The 12,388-nt window shown below is 48.9% G+C and overlaps 1 protein-coding gene across 1 annotated transcript; it reads left to right on the forward strand.

The window, feature by feature from the left end:
* The first annotated feature begins 228 nt into the window (after window positions 1-228).
* LOC34619465 (UPF0746 protein DDB_G0281095) lies at window positions 229-11,010 on the forward strand. Its single transcript, XM_026338728.1, has 6 exons — window positions 229-255; window positions 604-685; window positions 9,730-9,812; window positions 10,104-10,244; window positions 10,496-10,633; window positions 10,978-11,010. Exons 1-6 carry the CDS (start codon window positions 229-231, stop codon window positions 11,008-11,010), a joined length of 504 nt encoding a protein of 167 aa, XP_026194513.1.
* Window positions 11,011-12,388: the final 1,378 nt, after the last annotated feature.

A 12,388-nucleotide genomic window follows, 5' to 3' on the forward strand; every position in this document is an offset into this window, starting at 1 on the left:
GCTCTGGCAGCATTCGCTTTTTCGCATCGATTCGCCTTTTATGCCTTCCCTTGTGTGTGTTTTGTTCGCTTGCTGCCTTGCTGCATCTCAGCTGTCAGCAGTTCGTGGGGATTCCGCCGTGCAACGTGCAGCAGGTATCTAGACAGTTGCTACGAAAGTCTCAAGTCGTTTTCCCCCGCCGTTCAACTGGCAGCTGCGGAAGGCATTCGCGCCTTGCTGCGTCATCGCATGCAACCCGAACAAGCACACCAGCAAGTGCTTCCGAAGCTGCTGCAGTTGCTCGAAGAACCGCAGCAGCATGTTGCTGCGCGGAGTGGCTGCCTCCTGGCCCTTGCAGCTCTGCCTTCCGAGGTGTACCGACTCGCGCTGCTGCAGCAGAAGCACGACGAGCAACAGCAACATCGCGACGAGCAACAGCACAATGAGCAACAGCACAATGAGCAGCATCACGACGAGCAACATCACGACGAGCAACAGCACAATGAGCAGCATCGCGACGAGCAACAGCAACAGCATTACGAGCAACAGCATCATCATGAGAAGCAACAGCAACAGCATCATCATGAGAAGCAACAGCAACTGCATCATCATGAGAAGCAACAGCAACAGCAACAGCATCATCATGAGAAGCAACAGCAACAGCAACAGCATCATCATGAGAAGCAACAGCAACTGCAACAGCATCATTATGAGAAGCAACAGCAACATCATGAAAAGCAGCTCCCACACTTGTTGCCAGTGTTGCTAAGGGAGGCCACTGCTGTGTCTCCGCTTGGCTGCCCTGCGTTGAGCGATCCTCACTCTCGAAGACATGCGTTGATTGCTTTAGCCTTTCTCATCGAGTCAGTGTCGCCACGCATGCAGGCAGCTGAAAAAGATCCTCATTATGGCGATGCTGCGGATGCCGCGAAGGCTGGAAGCAGCAGCGCGGCATTTGCAGCAGCAGCGGCAGCAGTTGACTGGGCAGCCGTCACGAGGTGTCTGTACAGCTGCGCAGCCGATTTTTCTGTGGATCAAAGGGGAGATGTGGGAAGCTGGATCCGAGAGGTGGCGGCTGAAGTTGCCGCGCTGATTCTTGAGGACTTCCCCTTCTGCTGCTGTGGCTGCGAGAAAAGTCGCAGCCACGACACGCTTCAAAGGCAACCTGAAAGGCAGCTTCGCAAGCACACGCAACAGAGGAGGCTGTCTACGGCATGGCCGGATCTGCAGCAGCGGCAGCTCCTGCTGCAGTTGCTGCTGTGTCTTTCTTTTGAGGCACTTACGCGAACTCGCAGCAGAGCGACTTTCCTCCTTAGTCGGCTGCTAGCGCCACTCCCCCGTACAGCAGCAATGCCAGTGCAGCGCATTCAAGTAAGTCTTCGCCTTCCAACTCCACCCTGTGCGCCACTTCTACTTCCCCCCTTCCCTATCCCCCTCCCCTCCGCCGTAATAACTTTTAAACCGCTTAAACAGCGCATGCTCAGAGGTTGCACGTGCTGGCTGCTTGCACGGGGAGGGCAGGCACGAGCAGCCAACCTGTTTTCGCTCTCGGCACTTTCGCATGGCCGGTAGGAGCTCTCGAAAGCGAATGACGAGGTGGCCTAGCATGAAAAGGGAGAAAAAAAGATGCAGCTGCATTCGATGCGCTCCTGGATGCACCAGCCATAGTTTTCTCGCACACACATATATATATGTATACATATATATATACATATGCACGTACACACACATATGCACATACATACATAACACACATATATGCACATACATCCACACACATACCCACGCAGATGAGAGAAAGAACGCCTTATGGGGGCTGCTGCTGTGGCATGTTGCAATGTGGATGTACTACTACTAGGCGTCATGGATATGGCATCGTGTTTTATATGAGGTGGCTTACGAAATGACGGCCCTGCCCTCCATTGAGGTCCCCACGCTTGCAGAAGCCGCTGGTCTACCCAGCAGCTGCAAGCCGCGCTGCTGCTGTGGCGGAAGGTTCGACAGCAAGGAAGACGTTCCCACGCCTTCGCTGCTGTATCCCTTCGTGCCTGTGGCGATGCCCCTCTTGCAGCACGCCTTCGGCTTGCTACTTCTCAGACAGCAGCAGCTGCAGCAGGAGGCGCAGACAGTAGAGCCCTTTGCCCTTCAGCAACTGTCTGCGCTTCCCCCCGTAGGAGAGCAGCACGTCAGCAAGGAGGCAATCCCCACGTTCGAAAATCATTTTGAGCGATCCTTTGCGGAGGGGGGCACTGCTGCACTGCATAGAACTCACAAAGCGGCAATTGCACTCCGCCTGCAGGTGTTCTGCGACGCGTTCGAGGTGTACAGACACCTCACGCCGCTGCTGCTGCTGAGGCCTTTTGCTGCTGCGGCGGCATCCGGCTGTTCTCTAGGCGTAGGGGCATCTCTAGGCAGCACAGCTGCGAGTGTGCAAGGCGGAATCCTCACTGCGCTGCTGCTGGTCAGACGCATGCAAGAGCAGCAACCGGAGGAGCAGCGTCCACAGGCCTTCGCAGTTTCACAAGACGATGCAGAAACGTACGCCGCCTTGATTGCGGCAGCCCTGAGAGCAGCACATCAAGAGGTTCAGGATAGCATGGAGGAAGTTCAGGTTCAGAAGATTCAGAGGGAACATCGTTTGCATGCAGGAGCAGAGTTCGCCATTGGAGGTGCTCTTGTAGACATCCTCATAGCGTCTTCAGGCCCCCGTCTGGGGCTCTCCAGCGGCGCATCGCCATCATTATCATCATTATTATCATCATCATTATTATCATCATCATTATTATCATCATCATTATTATCATCATCATCGCCACCAGCAACAGCAGCAACAACAACGATAGCACCAAACACCACAAATGCAGGGCATGCCGAGTTCCAGCGAAAGCTAAGAGAGGCTGCGCCTACGGCATGCTCGGTGCTGCTGCAAAACAGCCTTCTCTCCATCCAAGACAGTGCGTCTCGAAGAGACTTCTCGTGTATTTCCAAGAGCCACCCACTCGAATTATTCGTGGGGCATCTCCTGCGAAAGATTCAGGAACTTTCAGTGGCTTTGATCCGCGCAAGGAGAAAGCCTCTAGAATTCAAGTCTTGATCTGAAAGGGCGCGGAAAGCGTATCGTTTGCGTGTTGTGTATGGGTGTGGCTGCCGCAGTGCCTCGGCTTATTCCTCCTCTGCAGCGGCTAGTGAACGTGCCAAGAGGCCGAAGCGGCGCTAGAGGCACTCGAGACTTCGATCTGTTGCGTCGCACATGCATTCTCGCAGTCTCTCTCGCAGCCTGCAAGCCTTCCTCAATAGGGCCTCCCCAAGATCCAGACGCGGCAGCGGCTGTGAAGGCACAGCGTATCGCTGCTTGTCTGGCCGTATATTTCTTGGTGCACCCGTGAGTCTTAATACGGCGAGCAGCACAGCTACATCGCGAGGTTTGCACTTCAATCGGCGAAAAAACATTTTTTGGCTCCGACAGCAAGCACGGGAGTCTTTCAAGGGGGGTTCGCTGTGGGCTGGTCGCTGCTGCCGTAGTGTTTCGAAGTGCTGCTCATGTCTTGCATCTTCTCAGATTTCCAAAGCTTAGAGCAATCGCCGCTGAGCAGCTATACTCGTTTTTGCTGCTGCTGCATCCAACGACAGAAGAATCTTCACCGCGTAGTGCAAGGCCTTTCGCGCTGCAGCAACAGCAGATCGATGCCGCAGTTGATCTCCTCATTACCACTCCTTGGATTCAGCTCTCCGAACTACAGGGGCATACTCAGGAAGAGGGAGAGCACAAGCACAAGCAGCAGCAGCAGCATCCGTGCATGCAGCTTGTTGAACTTCTGGGAATCCAGAACGAGTGGAAAGAAACGGGACTGCCTTTCTTTTAACGTGAGCGAGATCGCTGAGGTTACGCTTTCTCTGTGTCTCTGCCATTCTGCGCATCTCCCTCAAGCAAACCAGACAAACGAATCAGGGTTTGCATGCTCCAGAGCGAGCCACTGCGTCCAGAGACTTAGGGGAAACTGGGGTACGAAGGATCGATGACACTTTCAGCAGCAGCGACAGCAGCAATGACGCACCACTTCGCCAAGAACATACTTTTTTCTCGTATTTAGCGTTCATTCTGGAATACGACGAAGGATGCACAGCGTCTGCCTCCGCCAAATGCTTCGTGAGATGCTACAAATCCGCTAAACCGCTGAAGGCGTTATGCCCCGTCTAGCTTGGAGTAGTGCAAGCAAGCGCACGGGCTACCCATGCCTGTTTGTTAGCTACCCGATACTTTAGCCGAAGTAGAAACGTGTCTCGGAGTATCCATATCCTGCTCCTGAGTTTTCTGGGGTAGAAGATAGAAAGCCCCGCGCTGAAGCGTTGCGCTACCCATCTCTTTCCCTTCCCACCAAGCAGAACTACATGCTCTATCTAACCCATAGAGTCTAAGCGAAAAAGAAGAGCTACACATATGCTGGCGTTTTAGGAACGGGCCGCCTAGAAGGGTGCCTTATAGATATTACTTTGAGCAAAAAAGGCTACCCAAGCTAACGAAAAAGTCCAGAATTGATAGCGCCCTTCGGACTGGGCAATCCTCCATAGCGATGCAAAGCGCTGGCTGCTTCGTATGTAGGGGGTCCATCGACAAGTTTTGAGTCCGATGTTTCAAGAGAAATGCGATCTGTCCAAAAACATGCCTGATGCTGTTTGCTCTTCCAGACCCTGAGACTTCGTATCAGCACTCAGCACCAGGTAACAACAATAAGAACAGAACGGCGCTTCCCCAATGCACAAAGGAAAGGGTGTCGACGTCTGCTGGACCCCTCCCAAATCATCAGCTCTCCCGTGAATGGTGTGCGGGTCCATTTAAAAATTTTTTTGGTGGCCTAGGTTGATAGGAAACCAAGGGAAGCTTTAAGCGGCTGTCTAGTGGTAGCAGACTGAAAGACGCACTTTTGGTAGGGTTTCCTCCCGCTAGCTCGCCTTTTTGTCGATGCACGCAATGCAAGGTATGAACCAAGCGACTTGGAATGAACAGAATGCTACTTACGCGAGCACAAATAAGCAGGAGAACCGGTAGCGCCAACTGGTGAACCTGCTCACCGTGTGCGCAGGCAAGGTGTCATTCACGATAACCCGGATGAAGCTTCCATTCTGCCAAGCGCTTTTACAGGGTCGGGAAGAGCTATATAATCCGGATGCACATGTATTTTTGCGGTGTACTCAAGGAATAGAAAGAAAGCATGTGAGCATCATGGTTGCCTGTAGGAAGCAGCACTGCTGGTCCATTCTTGCTTTAAATCACTGATGGGTTCCTGCCTGCTGTACAATGGACACATGCTGTGGCAATATTAAATTTCCCATTGCAAGGGAAAAAGTCGTTTTTTTCCGATGCCCGTCTCCTTATAAACTCTCAAATTGAAAAGGAAGAAACATTGCAAACGAGTGCGGGCAACTAATAAAACCATTTAGCCATAAGCTTCTTACAGCGCACTTCGCTGCGGCTCCTTAGCTCCTGCGACTTTGTGCCAAAGCTAATGAACTGCGCTGTCCTCAGAAAGCCTTTTGAGTCATGCCAGCTTCACGTAAATTTGACGCTACGAGGAGGCTTGGAACGACGGCCACATTCATAAAAGCAACGCTGCTTACTTGCAAACACTCTGGCGTCGCTCCTGAAAGTAGTGATTGCCAAATTTATTAATCCTGAACTCCTGTACGTGCGATGGAACACAAGATTTCATTCGTGCAAGGTGAAAAACGCTTTTTCGACAAAATACCAGAATGCCAGTGCAGGGGACAGTGTGGGAGTTATCACTCAACCTTCTCACGTTGCATTCGAACTATTTCTACTAGGGCACCAAGCCAGAACCTCCCGTGAATCCATAGCACTAAATGGACAGACTGGCATGATATCATCTCCTGGATATGGGTAAGCTTATAAATAATATTGTGGACCTGGCCAATGGAGAGGGCATGGAAGCGCAAAATATCCATGCCGCTAATACTTGCAAAAGCTGCTGTGTACAAATCACGGCACTGCCCAAGCCGCAACCGCCAGGCCTCTTTTCGATGCGCTCAAGATGATAAGCCAAAAAATACAAAACATTGGATTGGTGTGTATTCTGCTGAGTTGATGGCCTACAATGCGCACGGAGCGTCAGAATGTATTTTTTCAACACACCCGGGTAGTGAGTCAGTAGATGTCCCTTTTTTGTCCGGTTTTAGCTTTTCATGCTCCTTAAATTATTGAATGCTCAAAAATGACTGGCTGCAGAGAGAGGCGCAGTGGTCATTGTGCGCATGTGTATTCCTTCCATTCTAACATGGAGAGCTGCCACAATCATGCACGAGGGAGGGGAAGAAAAACCTCTCTCAGTAGGCAGGAGGGACACTTTGATGGGCTACTTCTAAGCATTAAAAGGGGTTTGGAACAGTGATCAATACTCTGAAAAAGGCGGCTATGCAGAGCACTGAAAGCATCATGTAATGGACGCACCCAAGTGCATAGCAAAAGAAAAAGGCAAGCAGGTAACAAAAACGGTTAAGGTGATGTGACGGACACATACAGCAGATTACGCTGTAAGGGAGTGCTGTATGGTTTTAGCAAGGGTTCCATCACCATCAAAAAACTGAAGGCTGGCATGGAGCCTATTACTGCGCCGGTACAAAGACTACTGAAGGTTTGTTTCATGGCCAGAGACGATGTCTTCAGCAATGCTCGCATAGACCGTTCTCTTGGAAAAAGGAAATGTTTAAAAGCGAACCATGGGAGAGCAAAATTGTGCTTCTAGCTTTGAAATACCTTTGCATGTAACTAAAAGCCATGTGGAGAAAGAAAAACCTGAGGACCCTCGGAGCAGCTGCATCCCCCATCTAAGCGATGAGGGGTGCAGCACGGACCTCCATCTCAACAGAGGCTCCCCCTGACCAGGAAGACGGAGAGTACAACAAACGGGCATTGACACAGGCTTCAGTCAAATTAGATTGTTCCCTCTAACCTGAGTAGCAGATGGGCTTACATGGAAAAGCACACACGGGAAGGGCCGTAGGGGTCCGCCTAAGTCACTTTAGGGAGACGTATGTACCACAATGTGATTTCCTATAAGTGCAAAATGCCGGGAAGGCTTATGAAGTGTCTTATGATTCGGCAGAACAACTCCTGCATGAACGAAAAATTCGCTCGCTAAAAGAGCTTGAACCGCAGGGACGGGAGGAAGCACGGGAAACTTTTTACGCGACGTTTGGAAGCCTTTGAATTGAAGATTTCCTAATTGCTAGTTTTTAAATGTAGCGCATCGCTTCTCTATACAGCTATGGGCACGCAGTAGTGTTGGCGAGGGATAGGGTCTGACGGAATGTTAAAGTGGAGCCGAACGAGTACTGGAAATATGTTTGTTTTACCTGAAGGTCATGATATGAATGCATGTTATTGGAGTCGACAACAATGTTAACTGTAAACGTCCAGAAACAGCTTACGCAAGATTGGCACGTGTTTTGATGCAGTATTTTTAAGCGTGGCTTTCCGTTTTACATTTACGACCACGGTGGACCAGTTGCTGATATATGCTTTGGCATCCGGGAGGTATACTGTTCTGGCGAGGTCTATAGATGCTCCATGCTCTGCCTAGACCGTCTAGGCAGAGGTCATCATAATGAACACTCACACAAAAATGCGGGGTTGCACCGCCAGAAGTGCGAGTTAGTTCAGTATGCATACCAATGATGATTCATAATTTTCCGTAAGCAGCCTGCGGTATGTTGTTTACACGCGTCAACATGCAGAAGAAGGTGGAACAGAGACTCTTTCGATGACCTTCAGCACTATGAGGCGCCTTCAAAGAAGCTGTTTGCAGATGGGAGAGTAGAAATGCAGATTTGAGAATCACAGGAGCCCTACACACAGCGTAGTGGGGAAAGCGGCTCGTTCATGGAGAAAGGGTGAATGTATATCGTGGCAACAATACCCAGTCTCAACTCAACGCTTGGGTCCTCTTGAGAAAAGGTATGAGCTATTAGGTTTAATAATCGAGTCTGGAAGGGCCAATAAATTAGCACGCTTTGCGCTCACTCCACTCTATCCACGCTCTCTTCTGTTGGTGAGAGCCCAGAGCTTTGTTCGAAACGTCTGCAGCTGATATACAGGGTCAACAGGTTCACCAGAGCTAAACATATGATCCAGTTACTGGCTTTGCGCCAGAATTCGCGTCTTGCATAGTCTAGCTGATGGAGCAGGCAAAGAAGTGAGCTACCCCCAGGAGTGCTGTTGAATAACTGGTAAGCTGGAGCTACGCAAAAATGCTAAAGCGCTTGGGGCTCAGCTCTGTACCCTGCTCCCATACTAGGCATACATGCTTCATCGGTCCACTACGTAGAATGGAGTGGGCGTAGGGTGCACCTGAGACTGAGGGTCAGGGTTTTGAGGAATTTTATGGGCTTACAACTGCTAGCCGTACGCTGTAGCCTAGTGAAGGCAATACTGTTCTATGGCCTTCTAAAAACGGATATAACCCTTGTACAAGCCAATGGGTAGCGTCCACTGGAGGATAGCTGCAAGTGACCCTTTGTCCCAGAATCGTGTCAGAACCAAGAGCAGCGTTGCAAATCGCTGTGTTAAACAGCTCCTTCGAAGTTTCCTTGTCCTGACCCCACCCAATTCCTGCATTAGTAAAATGAGTACAGCTGAGGTGTGCGGTTTAATACCCTTTGAGTACTCCGAGCATCCATATCTGGTTGCATATGAAGGCGTGGTGCACAGACTCATTGCGTTCATTGGTATCTAGGTGGAGCTAGCCCTACACTGCAGGCACTGGAGTATGAGCCAAGTCGAGTAGCCAATACTTAACAAAGTCGATGGCTTCTCCCACTGCTTTAGTCATACTGAATTGAATGCAGCTTGGCTCGCTACACAGGTGATCCAACGTTGGGCCATCGCCGTACAGTGTGCTGCGGGTGACAAGGGCGCACCTGAATTTCTTCCACTGCGGTTAAAATGGAGCGTACGTATCCACTGATAATACTTCATGAGTTTCCTAGAAAGTCATGGGATTCTTTTTTGGATTCCATGACTTCTTAGAGCAAAAGAAATGCAGGAAGGCAGATCAATTGCTTACGTGCCGGGCAACCCTAAAAGTAAGTTGAAGGTCAGCTAATGTTCTTTAAAAAGTAGTATAGAGTAATGGGAATGGCTATCGGAGTGCACGCCTGTCATAGCCTGTACACGGCACAACTAAAGTTCAAGCTGGCACAGTTCTCAGCTAGTCACGTGCTATCTTCCTCTCGAATAGGAGACCACATGACTCGCCCATCATCCTGAAAAGCTTTATCATTTAGATATAAGCCTAGGTAACTGTTTTTATTGGAGCAGCATACGCGAAGGAAACCGAGTAGAAGCAATTTGTTGCGTGCATCGATCCCCGCAGCAGCTCTTGACCGCCTACTTTGAGACGTTACTTCACAAGTATTTGCTTTCTTCTTTATATCATTCTTCGCTAAGTAACACACTCTCTAGCGTTTTTTACCCCTCGGATTACTGTAGGGTGTGGCAGCTGTGCCCTCTGCTTCCTCCTCCGCTTAGTCTCGGAAAGAACTCAGAATCTTAGTATCGATATCTCAAGATGGATATTTTCGTTCGGAAACACGAAGAAACAGCTCAGGACGAGGTTAAGGGTGCTGGAATGCTTGACAAGGATTCGCATGAGGCAGTACCAGCAACAGAAGGCTTAGAACCGCTAGGGACAAAAACACCAGACTTGGCGGCTATCAGCACGGATCTTTTCGCGGCACCCCCAGATCCTTCGAAAAGGAGAAGAAGCACAACCGTTAGCCAGGACCACGCGGGTTGCTACTTAGCGTATGACCAGAACCTGGTGAGCCGCCACAAGATGGTCACCTTCCTTACTGCAACTGAACAGTGTAGTGCTTATGACAAGATGGCACAGGCCTCTTCTTTGTACCTTAAATGAGGGCATTTATGCCTTAGTGCACAGTTGACTTCCTCAGTGTGGCTATTTTTTTGAACTGCGGAAGCCGCCATGCTCCTCTGTAGCTGAAAGATCCGCTCGGTGGTCACCTACCAAGCGGAATAAATAGTGGAGGTCAGTATGCTAGTGTAAGTGATCATGCTGAGGTGACGTCTATGTTCGTTGTGAGTTCCACAGTCAAAATGGATTGCAACGTGGAGTCCGGTTTATATGCTTGAAGCTGCTGCCATTTTAAGTCCTCGCGTAAAAGTGCCGCAATTCAAGTACAATAAAAAGGAACGGGTGGTCCTCGAGGGTGAAAAAAGCGCTTCAAGAGATGTACGTTTATTTGCTGAATTTGAAGCTATGACGGCGGGAGGAAGCAATCCTATTGGACACTTCACATAGCAGAATTACATTAGCTCTCGGAATTTTAAATACTAGCAGGGTGGAACAACCGATGGACCGCAGAATGAAATAGGCAGTTATTCAAACGTATTCACTACTCACTGTGAATATTAGACATTCAGTTACACCTATTGTTACATCCATCAGCTCGTTTCCTTCTCGGGGTTAATATGTCTGCATAGGTGAAGAAGGACTACTATTCAGGCATTTGCAGCTTCTTCAAATTGGTTCGTGACTTCAAGGGTGACCTTACACTACTACCCGCTGCTGAGGATTTCGAGCTCAAAGAAATGATCTTAGTTGGACTGCACGGAAATGAGGTACGCTTTCACATCCTCCTTGAGTTGGTGCACGAGAAGCAACACTTTTGAAGGGTACATGCATAGATCTGTGTGAACTGTCATTGTTATATGCATGATGATAGACAGAATAAACGGTTAGAGTGTTTAGTACGCGAGAGGCGTAGGTTCATTCTCGTGTGATACTGTGCAAATTTAGGTACACTGGTGGGACTGTGTATCTGCACATCTTATTGAGGACGAGTTGATGAGTTTCAGTGCTCACAGCCAAACATATATGGGTGTGTATATGCATACACGCACTATTATGTGTCCACATGTGCTCACATACGAGCATGTGTGTATAAAATATGAAAATGACGAAGGAGCCATGCGAATGCGCATTCATTAGAATTTAACTATGCCAACACATTGAAGGACTAAATCCAAGCCGAAATTCCTTTGCTTGTTCGTTTATGGCTTGTTCTGTCTGCAGATAGTGCGCTACGACAAGTTTGACTTCACATACCCGTATGTGGATTTGGATTGTATTGCGTTAGTGCCCAAGCGGTCCATTGCCTTTACGAGCAAACATATGGAGCAGGCAATCTTCATGGGGAAAGTGGGCAAAGAGGGCTTTGGCTTATCGCTGAAGAGCCGTACGTAACGATATAAAAAGGCAGTAACAGCTTGGAAAAGGACAAAAGAGGCAAGACAGACGGAGGCAAGGAAAAGAGAGGCAAACTAAAGAAAGTTCTTCTGTCATGATTACTCTTCACCGCTTTTCCATGATGCAGCGTCAATGTTTTTTGTGTTGAGCTGGCAAAAATGGCTAGGGACCTTGGAAGGAATCTGTTGTGTGAGGAGTCACGGGACAGAAGCCGTAAACGCAAGAACTTATGGATGTCTCTTCTTGCAATTGTTCCAACTATTTAAGGCTGCATTGAAAAGTACATTCTGCGTGCTAGAAATAGTGAATTGGGCTTGTGTATAACTGTTCAACGAGAAACAAACACACATATAGGACATGTGTGTGCTCTCATGCCTGTACAAATAATCCACGTGGAAAATAATTGTTTTATCTGAGTCACATCGGAGCTTCATAAGGATCCATTTGTCATCCCGAAGTTAATTACCCCCCAAGGTTCGTGGAGCTGTAAATTAAACTTCATTCTGCCAAGGACCTGTTGACTACAGAGTGCGGCTACATGGCTTTTCTCTAGGAACGATCGTTATTATACCTTGCCCAAATAAAAGTGTGTTGTAAGCAGAAAATCGCTATTTTACAAAGAAGGCGAGCAGGGGACAGCAGAGCCTCAACAGATTATCCAAACACAAACCACGTACATGCGGGTCCTTACAACACGAGGAGCTGCACCGAGGGCAATTTGACTAATTTAACTCATTGATGACAACCAATTTAGAGCAGGCGCTTGATTGTTTAATATGTGTCTTGCTCATTTAGGCCTTCCACCTCGCTATGCTCGCGTGGTCAATCCGACATAGGCAAGCAATGTTATTCCCTGCAATATTTTTGGGAAATAGGTGATCAGTGCAAAATCTAAGTTCAATTTTGCGTCTATTGCAAAGTTGTAGTCTTCGTAGAACTGTGACTGTCATTTCACAACAGAGACATGCGCATTGAACGGAAGAATACATAACAGCTGAACTTCTGTTCTTGGTGCTGCTGCCCTTTCAGTTTCAAATAGAGAAATAAATTAATGGGGTCTTGCTCCGCTAAGTGATATGAACGATGCAGTAGCAGTTGACAGGCCCTATCCACAGTACATGCCGTCG

This window comes from Cyclospora cayetanensis, unplaced genomic scaffold (genome assembly GCF_002999335.1).
Source record: "Cyclospora cayetanensis isolate NF1_C8 unplaced genomic scaffold, CcayRef3 CcayRef3_contig_3, whole genome shotgun sequence".
In the NCBI taxonomy this organism is placed as follows: Eukaryota; Apicomplexa; class Conoidasida; order Eucoccidiorida; family Eimeriidae; genus Cyclospora; species Cyclospora cayetanensis.